Source organism: Poecile atricapillus, chromosome Z (assembly GCF_030490865.1).
Source record: "Poecile atricapillus isolate bPoeAtr1 chromosome Z, bPoeAtr1.hap1, whole genome shotgun sequence".
NCBI classification, from domain to species: domain Eukaryota; kingdom Metazoa; phylum Chordata; class Aves; order Passeriformes; family Paridae; genus Poecile; species Poecile atricapillus.
In genome coordinates, this window is record NC_081289.1 from 1750261 (window position 1) to 1772198 (window position 21938).

The 21938-nt window shown below is 50.1% G+C and overlaps 1 protein-coding gene across 1 annotated transcript in view; it reads right to left on the bottom strand.

Moving 5' to 3' along the window:
• Nucleotides 1-10910, bottom strand: part of LOC131592669 (collagen alpha-1(VII) chain-like) — an 81805-nt gene extending 70895 nt beyond the window's left edge. The window contains 8 exon segments of the mRNA XM_058864342.1: nucleotides 283-399; nucleotides 2555-2684; nucleotides 3818-3978; nucleotides 4986-5159; nucleotides 6115-6208; nucleotides 6877-7036; nucleotides 7548-7728; nucleotides 10841-10910. Of these exon segments, the coding sequence (XP_058720325.1) occupies nucleotides 283-399; nucleotides 2555-2684; nucleotides 3818-3978; nucleotides 4986-5159; nucleotides 6115-6208; nucleotides 6877-7036; nucleotides 7548-7728; nucleotides 10841-10910 (1087 nt within the window).
• Between the last annotated feature and the right edge of the window lie 11028 nt (nucleotides 10911-21938).

Consider the following 21938-nt stretch of genomic DNA (forward strand, 5'->3'; position numbering starts at 1 on the left):
TGGATGTGCCAGGGCAAACAAGGAATTCACAGCATCATCCTCAGCTGGTTCTTCCAAGGAAGAGTCCTTCCAAGGACTCTCCTCTATCCTGGATGAACTACAATATTGGAAAAGTCTATCCTGGACTCTTTCCAGAGTCATTCCAGGAGTTAACAGCACTTTCCCTTGGTTGCTGGATCACTCTTTTGGTGATCACTGCTCTTTTTAAAGCAAACACTAAGAAAAATCAAGAAAAATCAACTAAAAATTGATTTAAATTAATTAAAAATCAACAAAACTCACCCCTGGGGATGTAGATCTTGTAGCCCTCCAGTTTTCCCAGGGGAGGTGTCCAAGCCACCTTCAGGCTGAAAAGTCCTTCTTCTATCACCCGGAAATTGGTGACTGGAGGCACAGGAGCTTTGGGGACACAAAAATAAGGACAGAAATGGAGGTGGCAGTGCCAGAATAATGGAAAAGATCCTTGGAAAATCTTTTCAGGGACAGAGAGACACAAGGAGGTGAAGCACCAACTCTCCCTCAGCTGATTTCTTAAAACCAACAATCCCCCCTCCTGCCAACCCTTTTTTCCACTTGAAAATAGGAACGAAACATCCCAAGGCAGAAAGTTTGGGAGTTTTCTCTGGGAATGGTGTTGGGATCTGAAATACACTCTGACAAGCAGAGGAAATCTGCCCTGGGCAGGGGAAACTCCGCAGTTCTTGCAGGCTGAACAGGAATCAAAGCCATGAATCAAACCCTGCTTTGCTCCCACAGCCACAATTCCAAGGGAGAGGAGCCCACTTGGATCCAGCCAGCCATGGCAGACGGATTTATAGCTCCTGCCTCTGGCTTCGTGTTGGGGATAATAAGAGGAGAGATCAAACGGCTTTATTTCCACCCATAAAGACATTCCATCTTCTTCCTGGCAAGTACAGATGAGTCAAACCTCATTGAGGAGCTTTATTTATTCATCCTGTCAGAGATCTTCCCTCAAGAAGACAAAGAATTCCAGACATCGCAGAGGATGCGGGGAGGAACAGCAGACAGGGAAGAAAGGAATAATTCTTTACAAAACTCCTTGGGAAAAGTGGGATTCGTGCTTCATCCAGGGATGTGAGTGGGATTAGTGAACCCCTTAAACTCTGAAAATTCCTAAAGGCAGAGATGACAAAAGTCCAGTCCCACTTTCAAACGTTCCCTTGACATATCTCCGTATCCCTTCCTGGGAATTGAGATTCCTGCTTTGGGTGGGGACACTCCTCAAATTCACCCCTCGAGGGTCAGCAGAAGTGGTTTGCCAGGGCAAGCAAGGAATTCACAGCATCATCCTCAGCTGGTTCTTCCAAGGAAAAGTCCTTCCAAGGACTCTCCTCTATCCTGGAGTGCCTGGAAATCTCTATCCTGGATTGTTTCCAGAGTCGTGCCAGGAGACATTGTCCTGACATATCCCTATATCCCTCCTTGGGAATGAGGATTCCTCCTTTGGGTGGGGACACCCCTGAAAGTCACTCCTCGAGAGTCAGCAGAAGAGATTTGCCCCTGGACATTGGTCTGGGTGAGTGACATCAATCTCTGCTTCAATAATTGTGATTTTTTGCTAATTGTATTACAATTACTTCAAGATAATTACTTTAACATAATTACTACAGTATAATTACTTTGATAAAGTGCACAATTCTATCCTGGTAGTTTTAGCTTCTCTACTGTGCAGCAAATAATTCTGATTAAGATCTTTTTATCTACTCATTTATCATAAGAAATCATTGATTTTAATACAAATATGCCTGGTTTGCCATCTTTAATCCTTGGGCAAAGGTTCAACCACACCTCTATAACTCCTTAGATTTAATCCATTGATAATCCAGAGGTGGGATTGGATCCAGCCCTATCCAGGCTCCTCTTGGAGCAATCTGGAAGGCCAAGGAGTCCTTCCTGCACCTTGAGACTCAACAGGAGCTTCTCTAATAAACTTTGGAGCTCCAAGCACATGCGACATCCATGCATCCATGCATCTGTCCATCCATCCATCCATCATCCATCCATCCATCCATCCATCCATCCATCATCCATCCATGCATCCATGCATCCGTCCATCCATCATCCATCCATCCATTCATGCATCCATGCATCCGTCCATCCATCCGTCCATCTGTCCATCTGTCCGTCCATCCATCCATCCATGCATCCGTCCATCCATCCATCCATCTCCATCCATCCGTCCGTCCATCCGTCCGTCCATCATCCATCCACATCTATCCATCATCCATCCATCATCCATCCATCCATGCATCCATCCATCCACATCCACATCCATCATCCACATCCATCCATCCATCCATCTCCCTCCATCCATCTCCCTCCATCCATCCATCCATCCATCCATCATCCATCATCCATCCATCCCTTATCCATCCATCATCCATCCATCATCCATCCATCCATCCATCATCCATCCATCCATCCATCATCCATCCATCCATCCATCCATCCATCCATCCATCCATCCATCCATCCATCCATCCATCCATCTTCTCCAGCTTTGGGCTGGGTGTTTTCCACAGAGGACACTCACTTGTTTTCCCTTTGATGGCTGCAGGCTCCCCGAGGGCCCCTCCATAGCTGGCCCTCACCGTCAGCACGTATTTGGTGCTGGGCTTCAGATCTGTCACCAGCACCGTGGTTGTGTCCCCATCCACCTCCATCTGTCACACAGGGGGACAAGGGACACCGTTACACCACCACCGCAGAACATCAGGTCACCTTCCACACCTGCTCAAGGTGACTTCCACCAGCAGGAGCCTCTTAGAGCCCTCAGCCAGACATGATCCTCAAATTGTGGAATAGCCCATGGAACAGGCCATGGAATTGCCCAGGAAATAAAACATGGAGAGTGCATGAAGGGTAAAGGTGATCTCAAATTCCTTTGAAGAAAATGAAGGAAAAACAATCAAGAAAGTTCCTTTAAAGCTCAGGGAAGGAAATTTTGATGTAACCTGAGGGCATGAGATGGAAACAGAACTTCAGGGTCTCATAATAACAGGGAAAACACAGAAGCTGCCAAGGATGATCATTCCAGTTAAATACAATTTTAATAATTGATACAATTAATAATCTTCACCTTAATAATTTAAGATTTCATAGCTTTGTTCTATTATTAGGAATCAAAGCTTTTAGGGCAAATACCTTCTACTCTTCAGTCTTACTCTCAAACTTTGTGTGGTGTGGGATGAGCTGGAGCACATGGCAGCACCCCTCACACAAGGACATGGAAAATCCCAAAACCCAAAACATGAACGCAGGAGGAAGCAGGAGATGCTGCCAGGGACGCTGGATGGGATTGAGTGGTGGCAATCAGAAAGAAGAAAAAGGATTGGATATTGAGAAGATTGGGTGCCACCTCCTAACCAAGCATGACCTCCCAACACTGGGAACTGAAACCCAACACTGGGAATTTTAACTGGTGGATCCCATTGTGAATCTACACCCACAGTGGATCTACACCTTCACTTCAACCCTCAGGAATTCCCACCAATTCCATTGTGCCTGGGATGGCTGAGGGATGTGGTTCTACCTCCTAACCAGGCATTCCCTCAACATGGATGAACCCCCAACACTGGGAACTGAAACTGGTGGATCCTACGGTGGATCTACACCTTCACTTCAACCCTCAGGAATTCCTGCCAATCCTGCTGCCACTCAGACGGCTGAGGGATGTGGTGCCACCTCCTAACCAGGAGCCCTCAACACAGGATGACCTCACAACACCGGGAACTGGAACCCAGCATTGGGAACTGGAACCCAACTGGTGCCCTGGGAAGTGGGAACATGACCCTACCTGCTGCTGGTGCTCTGGCTCCGGCTGCCCCGGTGGCAGCGAGGGGTGGACATGGACACGGTACCCTGTCACCCTGCCCGTGGCTGCCACCCATGAGAGCCTCAGGGAGCTGTGGCTGTGCTCGCTGACACGCAGATCCCGAGGGCCCAGGATCTGCTCATCTGCAAAAAACACAGAGGAAAAAGTTTGGATTGCATTCCACCACGTGTGGAAGTTCATGGATGGAGCCAACATATTCCACACTGGGAAAGGCGTGGATGTCGCTCAGGTTAAGGGAGCACAGGGACACCTGGGATCTGCTTCTGGACAGGAGATATTCCAGCAGAATTTTTTTGGGCCAGTTTTTTGACAGCACGAAGCGGGAAACCAAAATTGGTTCTGGTTACACTTCCCCAGTGAACACCCGGTTAATGCACAAGGCAGCAGCTCCTCCCTGCCCTTCTTCCCCCACTGGAGAAATCTGCCAGAAAGCTTGGACTCCCCATGGAATGTCACAGGAAGCCTGGAATTTCCATGGAATGTCACAGGAAGCCCTGAAGTGCTGCAGAACCACAGAAGAAGCAAAAAAATAGAGACTCTTAGAAGTCTCAGGTGAAGTTACCCCCATTTCTACCCCAAACTTTTAACTCAGCTTCTCATGAGCTCGTGAGCTGAGAAAGGGCAAGAATTCAGCATCATCACCTCTGGATTCACTGCAGTCAGGATCTCTTTGAGGAGAGATCTGGATCTCTTTGGAGATCTCTTTGGAGATATTTTTGGAGATCTCTTTGGAGATCCCTTTGGCTGCTCTTTGCATCTTCAGCAGGAAATGAAGTTCTTGTCCAGACCCCGAGCTGTGCCACCAGAATTCCCTGTGACAATCCCACAACAAAATACCCCAAGGAGCAGAGATGCTGCTCCATCCCACTGCTGATCCCTTTGTTTGATCCAGCATCAAAATTCCCAGGATCTGATATCCCTAAACAAACCACGGAGAGGCAGCCACAAGAAAAACCCCCAGGACCACTATCCCAAAGCAGGAGCTGCTCCATGAGCTGGTGGCTCCTCTAGGACCACCCGACCCCTCAAGCTCCCTCAGAGGGATGTGGGAAGTCCATCCCCATGGAAGCACATCCAGAGGTCGGTTTGAGCAGATGGAAAGCAGGATTGAGGGAGAACCTGGACACACCTTGCACCCTCTGCTTGACAGGACGTGGTGGCTCCGAGGCGGTGAAGCAGAGCCTCCGAGACAGTTTGGGAGCCACATTTGGGAGCAGATGGAAATCCTCCACGTAAAGCACGTGCTCCGCAGCGGGATCTGAAGCAATCCTGCCCAGCTCGTTCTTGTCAGCATCCTTAATCCCTAGGGGAGGGAAAGAGCAGGAAAAAAGGACATCAAACATCATCCATGGGGCAGGGAAGGCTTTGGAAAGGGGGTGCGACGTGCCGGGCTTTGAGTTTGACACCAATTTTGGGTTGTGCTGAAAAGGAAAAGGAGGGAACAAGGATTGGAGTCTCGGGCTGGATGGGGGAAGCAGAGGAAGCCTCTTCCACCAGGGAAAAGGGGTCAGGATTTCTCCAGACGTGTCACAGAGATTGTCTCACTGCTGGTAATGGGCTGAGAGGTGGAAAAAAAGAGGAACAGGGCAGGATCCAACCTTATCCTTCCCATTGGATACAGAGACATTCCTGTGCTGAGCAGGATTTTGGGAGGCTGCTTGAAAATTCCAGGGGGAACAACCCACCCTACAAATCAATCCTTCCCCCATTTTCACCTCACAGTGATTCAAACTGACCTGCTTGCTCTTTGTGTTGAAACCCCACCACCATTCCTGTCATTCCCTGAAATATTTGGGGAAGGGAAGGATTTGACTGGTGGAATTTAACTCTTGGGGATGAGGCGAGCAGTGGAACCTTTCCTTGCTCATGGAATTACTCTGAAGGACTTTTTTGAGTCAGTCCCTGAACCCCATTAAGGGAAACCTTCAGAAGCAAAAGCATTTTCAATTGCTTCTTTTTTTATTTTTTTTTTTAATGTCACATCAAAACATTTTGACTTTTATGGAACCATTTATCGAACTCCATCTGAACTCCCAAGTGGCTTTGACAGATACAAAATCACCGATTCCCACTGAATAAATCAGTTATTGACAGCAACAACAAAAATATCCAAGAACACAACAATTTTCCTGGACTTGCAGTGGTTGCCAAAGGATGAGCCTGGGAGCAGTTTTTAGGAAGATTCCTGTGAATCCAGAATATTCCCCAGGGAGAAGAACGAGGATTGATCACACTGAGGTTTTGGTGGCCACACGTACCCACAGCAAACACTGTCACCCCCTGATCCTGCAGGATACGGGCTCCCTCTTCCACGGAATCACTGGATTTCCCATCCGTGATCAGAATCACCACCTGCAAGAGTTGGGATAAGAGCCAGGGAAAAACAGGCACAACATCAGGAGGTCACGGTCGGAGCTGTGGCATTTCGCACCGATGAAATCCCTCTCTTGGAATGAAATCCTTTAAAAACCTCTGAGGAAACTCACATGGAATCATTTCCATGAGCTGGGAAATAATCCTCCTCTGAGGATCCTCTCTGCATGGCTCTCCCGCCCTTGTATCTCATCTCTGCTTGGGGCAGGAACTCTGGGAGGAAATTCCTGCCAGCACAGGGTGAGGATTCATCCCTACAAATCCTCATGTCCTAAGGGAGGACTAGGTTTGGATTGGATACCAGGACAGAATTCTTCCCTGTGGAGAGGGACAACTTGCAAGATCATGGAGCAACAGGACAAAGTGGGAATGGCTTCCTACTGCCAGAGGGCAGGGATGGATGGGATATTGGGAAGGAATTCCTGGCTGGAATGGAATTCCCAGAGGAGCTGTGGCTGCCTCTGGATCCCTGGAAGTATCCAAGGCTGGGTTGGACAGGGCTTGGAGCAGCCTGGGTGGTGGAAGTGTCCCTGTCCATGGCTGGGGGTGGAACTGGATGGGCTTTAAGTTCCCTTCTGACCCAAACAATTCCAGGATTCTGGGATGGCCCAGCTGATCCCTGGACAACACCTCAGGAGCTCACCCACCTTTGCTGCCTCCTCTCTCAGGGTGTCCTGGTGGGACAAGGCCTGAGCCGCAAAAGCCAGGGCTGAGCCTGTTTGGAGGCTGCTGCCTTTGAAGGAGAGATCCTGAACTGCATCCAGCATTCCTTTGATGGTTGCGTAGTCCGTGAGCTCAACTCTCATCCTGGGAATGAGAAATGGGGGAATAAAGAGCAGAAAATGGCCAAAACCAGCAATAATGTTGAAGTTCGGTTTCCAGTTGCCCAGAGAAGCCGTGGCTGCCCCTGAATCCCTGGAAATGTCCAAGGCCAGGCTGGATGAGGCTTGGACCAACCTGGGATGGGGGAAGGTCTCCCTGGCCATGAAAGCTGGAATGAAATGGTCTTTAAGGTCCCTTCCCACCCAAACCATTCCATGGATTTAACTCATGCCAAGAAGTTCTTTTCACATGGTCAGGTGAGTGCAGGGAACGAGCCCCAGACCGTGGTGCCACAACCCAGGATCTGAAAGTCTGAATTTAAATGTTAAACCCATCCTTCCTGCCCTGAACGAATTCCCTGTGGCCAAGCAGCTCCGGATGACTCTGCTGAGGGTTCAGCTCTTGCTCAGAGGCTCCCCAGAGCTGTGGAAGCTCTTCATCCACCAGCTGGATTCCAGGAATCCAGGAGTGTCTGGAGGAGGATGGTCAGACCCACCTTGGTGTCTCCCCATACAGAGCCAGGCCCAGCCGGATGCCTCCTCTTCCCGTCTCCGTGTTCTCGAAGGATCTGGCCACGCTCCCGATGAAATCCTGGAGCAGCCGGGAGCTCTCCTTCCCTGCACCGTCCGTCTGCCCCACCAGGAACAGAACATTGGCCACCTCTGCTGTCCTGCAGGCTGGGAGGGGACAAGAGGGACAGGGAGGCTCATCCCACACCATGGAAGGAGGAAAATCTCCTGAATTCCCAGGATTCCGAAGGGACGGAGATGGAGACACCATGTTTAGGTGCTTCCCGGAGTAACAGGTGTTGTGCTCGCCTTAATTTCCCACTAATTCCTCATTTGGATGTTCCAACCCAGGAGAAGTTTCTCATCCAGAGATGCTCCATCCTGGGAAGTGTCCAAGGCCAGGATGACCTGGGATAGTGGAAGGTCCATGGCAGGATTGGACTGAATCACCTTTAAAAAGCCCCTTCCAACTCCAGCCATTCCATGATTTTCAGCACAAACCCCAAATCCCAGCTCCATCAAAGCATCGGGTGTGTAGGACACTCTGGAGAAAAGGGAATTCCAGAGTGGAACCCCAAACCTGGGGATCCCACATTCCCAGAGCCACACACAGGCCCCTGAGCCACCCGTGACTGAAATTTGGGAATGTGGCAGCTCTGCCATCCCATCCACCATGCTGGGATTCATCCAGGGACACCGATGGAGATGTGGGACCACCCAAGCCTGGGCATGAGCAGGATTTTCTGCAAAGAATGAACAATTGGGAGTGTTTTTCCAAGCTTTTTCCATGACAGCTCTGATGGCAGGGAATGGACAGGAGTACAGGGAAATTCCCTGAACCAACAGCAAAGCATTTTTCCCTTCCCAGTGTTCCCTTCCAGCGGGGAATTCCGTATTTTTCAGGCATTTCATAGATCCATTTAATGTACAGGAATCTGGTGACTTTTAGGGATGCTTAAACTCATAAAGACTCTGCGAGGGATATGGGAAATTTGTGTTTTCCTTGGAATTTCTCTCCCTTGCAGGGATTTATTCCAGACCCTGCTGGAGGAGGGGGTTAAACCTTCCTCGCCAGGATTGGGTTCAACCTGTTTATTATTATATTTATATTAAAAAAAAAAAATAATATAAAATGTTTATATTATATTATTATTATTTTAAAATGTCCCTTTTAAAGTTTTTTCCCCATTTTGTGCAATTTTGGATTTTACCCAGCCTTGACTTTCACCAGCAGTCTGGAGCCCCAACTCCCTCCAGCCAGGCTGGAGAATCTGTCCTGGTTTCCAGGGAGAGGAGCTGGGTGTGTTTCCCAGGATTCTGCTTCACATGGAAGACCTGTTCTAGCCTGACCTCTTCAATTCCCTGGATTCTTATCCCATTCCTACCAGCAGGATCCCCAAAGGGCTTGGGAATATTTGGGTTTTGTGCTGTCCTTCATTGCTGTGTCCCTGATCAATCCTCTTTGATTGGAGAGGGATCATTTTCCAGCTGTGGATGGTGGATGTTATCCAAGGATTTTTGGGTTTTCATCCTTCTTTTTGCCTCCTGACACTGAGTTCTTCCCAGCACAGCTCTGTTTACTGCAGAAAAATAGGGACTGGCTCTTTTGGGTTGAATTTGGGATATGAACAACTTTTCCTTGAGAAAAATAGGAGACGATTACTTCAATTCTCCTTCCCAGAGATCTCCCTGTCTGGGGTGTTTGGGAGCAGCTCAGCTGCTCATGGATCACCACGAGCTCCTTTCCCAGCTGCTGCTTTTATTTTGGATCTATTCCTTTTCCTCACCTTTGGGGTTTTGATGTCCCTGTTCCCCCAGAAAGACAGAGGGAAGCAAATCCCAGTCCTGATCTCCATCCTTAGGACTGGTGGAAATCCTTCAGCAGCTCACCAGGGTAACCACACCCTGTATTCCCACAAGAAATTCCCAACAAAATCCAGAACTGCCCACCTCTTGGAGCTAATCCAGGAAGTGCAGATTTCCCTGATTTCTTGGCCCGGATTTGGAAAACATCCTCGAAATTGGTATCAGAGGGGTCTCTGCTGCCTCACGCACATCCCAAATTCCCAGAGAGCTTCTTCCACCCATCCTGGTTTTTGAGACTCTTCCTCACCCCACCCTCATTTGCATTCAGCGATAAGGAGGAGGAAAACAACAAATCTGGGATTCCACAGGATGGGATGTTGCCCTTTTCCCCATAAAGTGACAATCCCAGCCCATTCTGGGGCCTTTCCTTTTATTTTTTCCGCAACAAAATTCCCAAAACCTCAGAATTCCTGCTTGGATCAGGCACCTGGAGCTGTCCTGGGAAATGTGGGATGTTAAAGATATTTGGATTGGTACCTTCTGGAGAAAATCCCACCTCAGACAGCTCTATTAATCACAGCGGGATAGGACTGGATTTGGAATTTTCCGTGCACCCCCGAAACAATCCCGTCCCATCCATCACGGCTTTGCCAGAGACATCTCCCAACGCTGATTTATTGCTCCGCTCCCAGCTCAGAATTAAACAGCATTAGACTCGAGTTTATTGGTTAATTGATGGACAGCAGCTTAATTGAGTTAATTTCTGAGCTGATGCTGAAGGTTCCATTAACCCCTTGTTGAATTTCATGGATTTCGATGGATTTGCACCTCCAGACCTGGGGGTTGTTGGAAAAAAAAAGAGGATCCCACCCAGCCTGGGACAATTCTGGGAGCTCTGGATTTGCTCTGGAGGAAGTTCTCAAGGATCACCCCCCGGGACCAAAAATACACCCTGGGTCATCCATGAGGCTCTCCCCTGGAATTATTTTTCCTGCTGATTTTTGGATCCAGCCCCTCATCCCAAAAGCTCTCTGTGGGCTTGCCTGGAGCTAGGGAGGTGAATCCTTGTGCCATCCCAGCTCCCTAAAAAGCAGGAGAAGGTTTCAAGGCTTCCTTGAGGTTTTTCCTCTCCCTGTGTGGTGGCTGGAACCACATCTCGGAATTCAGAGGAGGAATCAGGATGGGATTTGTTTTCCCTTTCTCCCAGTTTTTCTCTGGAGCAGAGCCCTGATTTCTCCATAAATCCCAGAGCAGGAACTCAGGCCCTGAATTCCTTTGGAGGTGCTCCGTTATCCAAATAATCCCAACCTAAGAGGATCCTCTGCAGGAATTAAAAGCACCAGAGCTCCACCCCGAGAGATCCATGTGTGGATCCATGCCAGGAGCAGGAAAATCTGCTTGGAAAAGAGATTTTCCTCCCCAAAATGTCCCGGGTGCTGCACCCGTGGTGACCCAGGTGTCGCTGGTCACTCACCTTCATGAACAGCCCCAGCTCGGAACGGCCCCGTGGCCACCGCCAGGACAAGGATGGGGACACACAACATTTCCCTCGGGAAGCAGCTCCTGGAAATTCCTGGAAGTCAGCACAGAGCCTGGAGAGTCCCTCGCCTGCAGAAGGAAAGAGGTTGGAGACGGGGCCACCTGAGGGTGACGCTCCCACCCACCCTCAGTGCCAGGAAAAGCTTTTCTCCAGCTAAAAAGGCTCCTCTTGGCCTGGAAAACTTGGATTAAAATCCATAAATCCTTGAATTCCTCCATTTCTTCACTAACGCTCAGAGTTCAGCTTTGCCCCTCCTTTCCCAACATCCACCTGAGGCAATGAAATCCAAACGGGAATATTGGTGGTGGGATAAAAGCAGGAGAAATTCCCACTTCAATTAATCCAGAATACCAGGAAAATCAGGAATCATCTGCATCCAACCCTGTTCTCCAGGCTCCTAAATCCAGGATGAACTTCCTTGAGGATCCAGCCCACCATGCCAGAGGAGTCTGGAATTTTGGTTATTGCTGGTGGTTTAATGTTTCCCCCAAACTGCTGCAGAATTCCCCCTCTGGAAAACATGGAATTCTCCCTGTGGAGCAGGGAATTCCTGCCAATTTTGGCAGAATTCCTGCCAAAAGGAGTTTTATTCTTTTTTTAATGGGCAATCAGAAGTTCTCCTGCTCTGAGCCTCACCTGTTCCCACGGAAGCATGGACAACTTCCAAGGTGGAAATTATGGATTTGAGGAAAAAAATAAAATTCTCAATGGCTGCATCCAGCTTCGCTCTTTTCCAGGGATTCCATCCCAATTAACACCAGGGATTAACGAGAATCAGGAGTCTGTCTAATATTCCTGTGACAAGGAATGTTCCAGGAGTTTGGGATGGAGGATTTCAGCTTGGAAGCACCCAGGAAAACACCTGGTGAGTCCTGGGAATGACATCCAGACCCTCCTCTCCTTTTTTCCCACTCCATGGTGACTCCCCACAAATCAGATTTTCACGTTAAAAACACCTTTTAAAGCTAAATTTAGAGACTTTTCCAAGCAGGAAATTCCAGTTGGGTGTTTCTTGGGAAGATCATCTCCAGGCAGAACCTTCCTCCCTCTCCAAGAAGCACAGTTTGAGGGGAAAAAATGTTGGATTTGCCCATGCAGGTGCTGAAAACAGCAAAGGAGGGGTCCCCGAGCTCCAATTCCTGCAAGAAATCCCAGGAGAGGGGTGAAGGTTTGGGGTGGGTGACTCCAAAGGGGAATTTTGCTGGGAATCACCGCTCAGCAGATGGATTCATGGAACAAAGAACGGGATATCTGCAGTTTTGTCACCCTGCTGCCACGTGGGGCATCCAGGGGGTGACGCTTGTTCAGCTGTTTTTTCCCTTAAAAAAGGTGGAATGGGATTATGCACTCCCAAAGAGGGAATATCTCCAGGGAAGAAGGATTCATGGCCAAGGAAAGGTGAGGATTTTTGGGAAAATCGTTGAAGGAGGTAGGGGTTAAAAAAAGGGGTTGGAAAGTGATGGATAAAGAGATTGAGTGCTTGGCTGGCAGCCAGGGCTGCACCGCTCCGGTTCCTCTGGCTGGAACTTTTCCAGGTTATTCACATTTCCAAGTGCTCCTGAGGGGAGCAGGAACTGGGACAAAGGGAACAAAGATCCCAAAGGTTCTGCATCCCCTGGGAGCCTCCTGGGCTTGGGGCCGGAGAAATTCTCCCAGCAGGAATCTGCTCCCTGCCCCCAGATCCCCTTTTGCTGGAATAAGGACATGGAAGGAGCCAGCAAGGAGAGCTTGGGCATGGAATTTCCACATTCCCATCTCCTGACCCAAGCCCATCCAACGCCCCATGGCCAGGTAGGAACTGGACGGGTTTAAAGTCCCTTCTAACACAAACCCCACCGTGATTCCCTGATTTATGGGCAGGGAATGGGAAAGGCTGATCCAGAGGCGCCCCCTGCCCAGTCAGGGAAAGATCCCCCAGTCCCTGAGCTGGAGCCAAGGATCTGATCCCAAATCTTGGACTTTTCCCATTTATTTAATTATTAATTCCTAATTCCACAGGAAGGTGAGGCCTGAGGTGGGAACATCCCACAGCTTTGGCACCACAAATCCGAAAGAGTCACATTCCATCCATCCATCCATCCATCATCCATCCATCATCCATCCATCATCCATCCATCCATCATCCATCCATCCATCATCCATCCATCATCCATCCATCATCCATCCATCATCCATCCATCCATCATCCATCCATCCATCATCCATCCATCATCCATCCATCATCCATCCATCCATCATCCATCCGTCCATCATCCATCCATCCATCATCCATCCATCCATCATCCATCCATCATCCATCCATCATCCATCCATCCATCATCCATCCATCCATCCTCCATCCATCCTCCATCCATCCTCCATCCATTCATCCATCCATCCTTCATCCATCCATCCATCATCCATCCATCATCCATCCATCCATCATCCATCATCCATCCATCATCCATCCATCCATCATCCATCCATCATCCATCATCCATCCATCATCCATCCCCTGCTCCCCTGGGTTTTCCCATTCCCAGTCAAGCCATGCTTGGGAAAACAGGGTGATCCCAAAAAGGACCAAGTGACACCCAAAAACCCCATGATCCCAAAATTCCAGTGATCCCAAAAATCCAGTGACACCCAAAAAGGACTGAATGACACCCAAAATATCCAGGATGTGCCCCCATATCCCTGTGCCAACCCTCCAAACACAACCTCCAGCCTTTCCTGAGGGTCCTTGGAGCTGCAGGAAAATTGGGAAGCCCCAACATTCCCTGTCCCTTTCCTGTTCCTCCTCCCACATGCAGTGACCAGACACAGGAAGAGATTCCTACAAATTCCACCCAAACCACGAAGAGCCTCAAAGACTTCTGAGACATTCCAGGAATCATCTCCTGGTGGTTGATTTCCTCCTCTCCCTGGAGGAAAAACACTTCCCTGCAATTCCTGATTGCAGCAGAATTCCCATTATTTTGGGCCCACGATGGAGAGCGGCCAAAACAATAATAAATGTGAATCAAAATGAAATTTGTGGAACATCATTCCAGGATCCACAGGGGAAGCTGGGAATTGTGAGTGGATCTCAGTCACTGGTGCTCCTGGGGCAGGAAAAGCTGGATCGGGAAAGGAGCAAATCCACAACGGGATGTGGATTCCAGCCACACAATTCCTGCATCCATTGCCACAATCAAACCTGCAGCAGGGAAGGGGAATTCCACCCTGGAATCTGTGAGATCCCCAGCCAGGAATGGCCCCGGACCAACCCTTCCTGCTGCTTCTCCCACTTCAGCCCACTGAAATATCCATTTTGTTGGAATTATAATAATTCCCAATGGATTTGCTCCGTTGTTGTCACAGCTTTGATCCAGGACTTGCTTTCAGCCACCTCACACAGAACAAGATCAGAGGGAAAAATCCATCTCCTTATCCCACTGGTGGGAAGTTTTCTGGGATCAGATTCTGCCCGCTCCATGCTCAGACCCCCTGGATGCACCAAAGGAGCAACAGGAATTGGCTTCTTCCCAAAAATTCCTCAATAACCCCCAAAACAAAACTCTGGCAATGCCAAGAGAGCTCAAGGAGCATTTGGGCAATGCCCTCAGGCACATGCTGGGATTTTGGGATTGTCCTGGGCAGGACCAGGGGTGGGACCCTTGTGGGTCCCTTCCAAACTTGGATATTCCATGATGCTCTGGAATCTCCTTCCCAATCTCTCCCTGATGCCCCTGAGCCACGTCCCGCCAGGGGAAGTGAAAAGTCATCCCCAAAATTCCAATTTCAAACAGGTTTGGGGCACCTCAGACCCTTCTGGGACAGCACCAAGGGGTTCAAATTGTGCAGTGCAGGGGGAAGCTGGGGCTGCTTCTGCCTCCTCATCCTCCTCATCTTCCCCTTTGGGAGCTGCTGCTCCTCAACCTCTTCATCCTCCTCATCTTCCCCTTTGGGAGCTTTTCCTCAACATCTTCTTCCTCCTCAATCTCCCCATGCAGTGCTTCCTCATCCTCCTCATCCAGAGCTGCTTCCTTCTCATCCTCCTCTTCCTCCCCATCAGGGAGCTGCTGCCTCCTTATCATCCTCATCCTCTTCTTCCTCCTCATTTTCCTAATCCAGAACTGCTTCCTCCTCATCTTCCTCATCCCCTCCCCTGGGAACTGCTGCCTCCTCTTCCTCCTCATCTTCTTCATCCCCTCCCCTGGGAGCTGCTGCTCCTCATCCTCCTCATCTTCCCCTTTGGGAGCTGCTCCTCAACCTCTTCTTCCTCCTCAATCTCCCCATGCAGTGCTTCCTCATCCTCCTCATCCAGAGCTGCTTCCTTCTCATCCTCCTCATCCCCCCCCCTGGGAGCTGCTGCTCCTCATCCTCCTCATCCTCCTCTTTGGGAGCTGCTCCTCAACCTCTTCTTCCTCCTCAATCTCCCTATGCGGTGCTTCCTCATTCTCCTCATCCAGAGCTGCTTCCTTCTCATCCTCCTCATCTTCCTCATCCCCTCCCCTGGGAGCTGCTGCCTCTTCTTCCTCCCCATCAGGAAGCTGCTCCCTCCTCAACTTCCTTTTCTTCCTCCTCCTCCTCCTCCTCCTCCCCCCCTATCGGGAGCTGCCTCCTCATCCTCCTCTCCCTCCTCAGTTTCCTCATCCGGAGCTGCTGCTCCACATCCTCCTCATCCTCCTCTTCCTCCCCCTTGGGAGCTGCTTCTTCCTCTTCCTCTTCCTCCTCCTCCTCCTCCTCCCCCGGCCCCTCTCCCTCCGCAGTTCTTTAACTGCAACCTGAGACCGAAAAGTGGGGGAAAAAAACCCCCACGGGAGCCGAACCGCGGCCGGCCGGACAGACAGACAGACAGACAGAGACGGACAGACCCCGCTGCTCACCCGGGCAAAGGCGGCTTCTCCCCGCGGGAGCGTCCCGGGGTCCCTCCAGCGGGAATCCGCGGCGGAGAAAACTTCCACAGGCTCGGGGAAAGAAGGAGTTGTGAGGCAGGAGGGGAGGGGCTGCTCCAGGCGTGTTCCCCCCTTCCAGCTCCCGTTCCTCCCCGGAGCTGGGATGGATGGATGGATGGATGGAAAGGGGAGAACGGGGCAGGAGATGCCACCCCGCACGCTCTGGGCAGGAATTGAGGGAATGGAGAAGGGGGGAGGGAAAGTGGGGGGTAAAAAAAAAAATTAAAATATTTTTCCCTCGTGGGCACGAAATGATAATAAAATAACTGGGATGTTTGCAAGGGAAGGGGCCGGCGCAGGGAAAGGGGGGAAGTTTGTTCCCCGGGAGATGAAAACTCCAGGGATCAGCACCTGGAGAGGGCGGAAAACACCGGGAATGGGGTGAAGAACTGATTTATGGTTTAAATACTGGAGTCTGACATTGCTGGGGGGGCTGGAGGGGCAGGAGTGAGGACATCACAAAGGAAATCCTGATTCTTCTCGTCTCCCAGGTCGAGATTGTGAAGCAGAGAGAAACTGAGGCAGGGAAGGAAATGTTTGAGGTTCAAACACTTAGAAAATGACCCCAAAAAGGACAGAAGCACCTCCCTCGGCTCCTTGGGGTGGGGACAGTGGGGTGACCCCAAAGCTGTGGGTGAGGTGGGCAGGGAACGTGTGGGACACATTCCATGGGGATTCCTGGGGAGGCAGATCAGCTCCAAACAGGATCCCAGGAATAAATCTGAATTCTCACCCTCCTGGGACCCCTGGCTCCAAACAGGATCCCAGGAATAAGTCTGAAATCTCATCCCTGGTTCCAAACAGGATCCCAGGAATAAACAGGAATTCTCATCCTCCTGGGACCCCTGGCTCCAGACAGGATCCCAGGAATAAACTGGAATCCTCACCCTCCTGGGACCCCTGGCTCCAGACAGGATCCCAGGAATAAATCTGAATTCTCACTCCTGGCTCCAAACAGAATCCCAGGAATAAATCTGAATTCTCACTCCTGGCTCCAAACAGGATCCCAGGAATAAATCTGAATTCTCACTCCTGGCTCCAAACAGGAATCCAGGAATAAATCTGAATTCTTACTCCTGGTTCCAAACAGGATCCCAGGAATAAATCTGAATTCTCACTCCTGGTTCCAAACAGGATCCCAGGAATAAATCTGAATTCTCACTCCTGGCGCCAAACAGAATCCCAGGAATAAATCTGAATTCTCACTCCTGGCTCCAAACAGGATCCCAGGAATAAATCCGAATTCTCATCCTCCTGGGACCCCTGGCTCCAATCTCCTCCTGCAACCAAATCCAGAGCTGGATCCCCAGGCAGCTTCCAGCCACTGGGAAAATCCCAATCCAGCCACCCCTGGAACTCCCACCACGCAAACAGAGGAGATTTCAGCTCAGGGGAAAAAAATAAACTAAAATTAGAAGAATTAGAGACCCCACATCCCAAAACCCAGCAGTTTTCCTGCTCGGAGTGGGGGATCTGTACCGAGGATTTCCGTGCCCGGGGTCCTGGGAATTCCAGAGCTGATGAAGAGCAGATCTCGCCCTGGTAGGTCCCATCCATCCCTAAAGATCCTCTGGCCAGGAGCTAAATGGGCTAAAAAAAGGTCAAGGACAGAGGAAAAAGGGAAAACCAGGAGCCTCCAGGGTGAACAGGATGGAAAAAATTTGGCTTCAGATGGAAGAAAATTCCAGGGAATCCCAGCCCCACCTGGCTCCAGGTGAAGCCAAAGGATCAGCACAGCCCCATCCATAAATGAAATCCTCAAACAGCTGCTAAAAGAGATTTAAATCATCCATCAGCTCCCAGGTGTTCAAATATCCATGGGTTTCAAAGTTGGGAGAGGTGGAATTTTGCTCTACCCGGCCTGAGCCTGCAGGGAAATCACTTGAGCTGATGTTCCCCCACTCCAGCAGAAAAATTCCAGGAATTAACTGCTTCCTGTCCGTAGATATCCACATTTTTCCTCCCCTTGAGATCATTTTTGCCTCCAAGCTCTCAGGGATGACTCCAGTTTCAGGGATTGATGCCGATCCCAGGAACACTCCATAAAGTCAGGCTTAACAACTGAGTCTAATCAAAGCCTCCAAACCTCCCAAAGCCCTGAATGCCTCGTTAGGGAGCTGAATGGCCTTAATTGCAATTGGATCTGCATTCAGCGCCTGAATCCACTCCCAAACCCGGAGTGGGGCAATCAGGAGGTGTTTGTGCAGCTCCAACGCAATTCCTGACAGGATTGGGGGCTCCAGCTGCCTTTTGGAGGTGCCCAAAATGCTGCAGGACAAGGATTTGTGGTTTTAACCCAGATCCAGGGGGGTTTAACCCTGCCGGGGGTGGGAGGAGTGGAGATGTGACACTTGGGGACACCCTACAGCAGGAGCTGCTGGAGCAAATCCAGAGGAATCCATGGAGCTGCTCCCAGGGCTGGAGCCCCTCTGGAGCCAGGCTGGGAATGTTCACCTGGAGAAGGGAATACAGGGAGAGCTTCCAGCACATTCCAGGGCCTGGAGGGGCTCCAGGAGAGCTGGAGAGGGACTGGGGACAAGGCCTGGAGGGACAGGACACAGGGAATGGCTTCCACTGGCAGAGGGCAGGGATGGATGGGATCTGGGGAAGGAATTCCTGGCTGGGCTGGAATTCCCAGAGCAGCCCCTGGATCCCTGGAATGTCCAAGGCCAGGCTGGACATGGCTGGGAGCAGCCTGGGATGGTGGGAGGTGCCCATAAATGTTGGGATGGGTCACTTTTCCCCATGGATCTGGGCCATGTGGAATTTTCATGCTGGGCTCTTGACAGGTGTGATGGGAACACCTGGAGCTGAACAATTCTGTGCTTTTATTCCCAAACCCTGGAGCTGAACAGGCTCCACCAAAGGCCAAGGGCAGGGCTAAAGAACAAAACGAGTTCTTTAATTGCCAAAAAAAACCCCAAAAAAGCAGGAGTGTGGGGGGTGGGGAAAATCAAACTCAGGCCAAATGGAAACCACAAAAATAAACGGTGCTGAAGCAAATCTGGGAGCTTTCCAAGCCAGGCTCCTCAGCTCCTGGAGCAATCAGGAATATTTGGGAGCAAGACAAACGAAGAGGAGCATTCATGTGCAGTCGCCACTTCCCGGAATTCCAAGCCCTCTGGAGAGGGAAGGGTTTCCATCTGCTGGAATTCAGGCTTCAAAAAGTCCCTGGCAGCCACACCTCATCCATGAGATAAAAGCTGGGAAAGGTCCAGCAGCATTTTCTGATCCCAAAGCACCTCTGGAAAAACACCGGGAAGGCTCCCAGCCTGTTTCTGTCACCTTGCCTCTTCCTGAGGCCCCAAGAGCAGCAGGGCAGACCCAAAAATGACTTTTTGGGATGAGAGATGGGACAGAGAGGCCAAGCAGAGCTGGACTGAAGATGCTCCACGAGGTCTCACTCAGCCCTGTGGAGCTTTTAGGGTTTTTGGGATGGTTTTTATCAGCCCCACTTTGAGATAAAGGCTCTTGTTTGATAAGTTCAGCTCCCAAGTCACTGGAGTGGATTTTGCTCCGGCCCAAAATTGTGTTCCCAGTTGTTTTCCTTGCTGGACTCTCTCACTTTGCTCCATGGAAAACCCAACAAAGATGGTTTAGAATCCCAGAATCCCAGAATTGGTTGGAAGGGACCTTAAAGCCCATCCAGTGCCATCCATGGCAGGGACAACTCCCATTATCCAAAGTTGCTCCAAGCCCCGTCCAGCCTGGCCTTGGACATTCCAGGGATCCAGGGGCAGCCACAGCTGCTCTGGGAATTCCAGCCCAGCCAGGAATTCCTTCCCCAGATCCCATCCATCCCTGCCCTCTGGCAGTGGGAAGCCATTCCCTGGGTCCTGTCACTATATCCACATTAAAAAAAAAAAATCCCTCTCCCTCCTTTTTTTATGGAAAACACAGAGATGAAACATTGCTTGGAATGACCAACCCCACAACAGGAGTGTCAATGGGATTCTGGGATTCTGGGAAATGCCCTCCTCCCCACTACTGGTTTAACTGGTTCTCCCCACAGACACCTTTCAACCTTTCATTTATTTATGGCCATGCCAAAACTTGCTCCTTTTCCAGCCAAAAATACCAGGAGCAACCCAAGGATTGGTCCAGGGAAACAAGAGCAGCCCCCGTTGGAGCAGTGATTCGTGGTCTGGGAGAAGGGGATTGCTCCAAATCTTTGGAAAAGTGATTTAGGAATGAGGAGATGGGACCAGTCCTGGTTCCCTGCTCAGCTTTTTTGATCTCCAGAGTGAATCCAAGCACAGCTGGATTCCGGGGAATGTACAGCTGGATGAGTTCCAGGAGCCTGAGAGGTGGCACCTCATCCAAGTGTCACCCTGCATGGGATCCATGGCAAACAATTCCAAACATTCCCCCCGCTTTCATCAATTTCATTTTAAGAAACAGAAAAATAAAATCTCTTCAGGATCTCCTTTGGAGCACCCATCAATTCCATTAAGAAAACGGAAAATTAAAATCCATCAAGGATCTCCTTTGGAGCACTCAGGACCATTTTGGGGTTTCTCAATTTAGGGTGATCTAAATTACACTGGGAAAGGGATTTTTAATTTGGAAGGTGGAGGATTTCACTGGGAATGTTTCAACGTGGCAAAGAAAAACAGATCTAGAACAGAAATGGAGAGGAAATCTGGAAATCCGAACCAGGGAAAACATCACAACGTGGAATCCAGAGGGAGCGACTCCAGGAACAGGAATTTCCTCATGGAAAGGGTTGGTAGGAATTGGAAAAAGCTGCCTGGGGAAGTTTGGAGTCCCCATCCCTGAGGTGTCCAAGGAATTCCTGGATGTGATTCCAGATCGAGGCTCTGGGGACAAGGTGGGGATCGGGCACAGCTTGGACGGGATGACCTTGGAGGGCTTTTCCCACCTCAGCGATCCCGGGATTCTGGGATTTCCAGGCTGAGATGTGCTGCTGCCAGTCCCAGAGCTCCACTGGTGCGGAGCTGGGTGGAAATTCCGTGGTGGAAGTGAAAAAAACTTTGCCAGGGATGAAAAAGTTTGGTCACTGAGCAGAGGAGCGGCCTGAGATCCAAATTTCCCAATTTTTCAATTTCCCAACCCAATCATGGCCTCTTCTCTCAACGCTTTTGAGACCAAAAGGTCCTGGGCTCATTCCTGGAGCACATTCCCAGTGGTGTCCTCCTGGGATGATCCCTGTGGAGAGGAAAATGGCAAAAAAAGAGGGAAATTCATGAGAATTTGGGGTTATCAGCCATCGTGGTCACAAGGAGCAATGAGGTTTGGATTCATCCCCTTCCCAGAGGTTGGGAGCTGCCAGGATTGCTCCTCAGGCTGGGTCACCCCAAACTGGGGAGCAGCACAAACCTGGCCAAAATTCTGCTGTTAAAAACCCATCATTTAGCTGAAGAGAAAACCACAGGAGTTGAAACAGCTGAAGTTTTTAATGGGATCCATTCCCACTTTTGGAGTCCAGCGCAGGGAAATCCATCATCCGTAGATATTCCTATCCCCAGAAAATATCCCAAATATCCCAAAACCAACGGGACTCCAGCTCCTAAAAACATCCTAAAAACATCCCAAAAAACCCTGCCTGCAGCCCCGCAGAGGAGCTGCTGATGCAGAACCATTTCCAAGTTTCTGTTGTCTGAAGGTTCCCTCACTGCTGAAATTTGAGGAATTAAGAGCATTTTCCCACCCCTTCCCAAGATTTTTTTCCCAGGCTGCTCTGCCCCGTGAGCTCCAGGAAGGGATGGGATTTGCGATTCCACGCTTTGGGAATTTTTTGGTCGCAATTTTGGTTGCAATCCAGCAGAGTTTTTGTCCGTTCTGCTTTTTGGGGTGGGGTTTATTCCCCAGGCTGATCATTCCCAGACCTTGGAGCCTCCTCTCATTCCGGGATATTTGGGTGGAAGTTCTGGGATCCTGGAGAAAGGCTGGGAAGTGATGTGGGATGGGGAGGGATTTGAGCCACGGATCCCACCCAACGGAGCATCCCCATTCCAAGCACGGAATTCCCTGTTGGAAGCATCTAAGGAACTTCCAGAAGGTTCAGCTGGAACTGAAGAACTCAGGTCCTACTTTTCCCATCACCAAAAATTTCCCCTTCCCCTGCCAGCTTTCCCAGAGCTCTGGAGGGA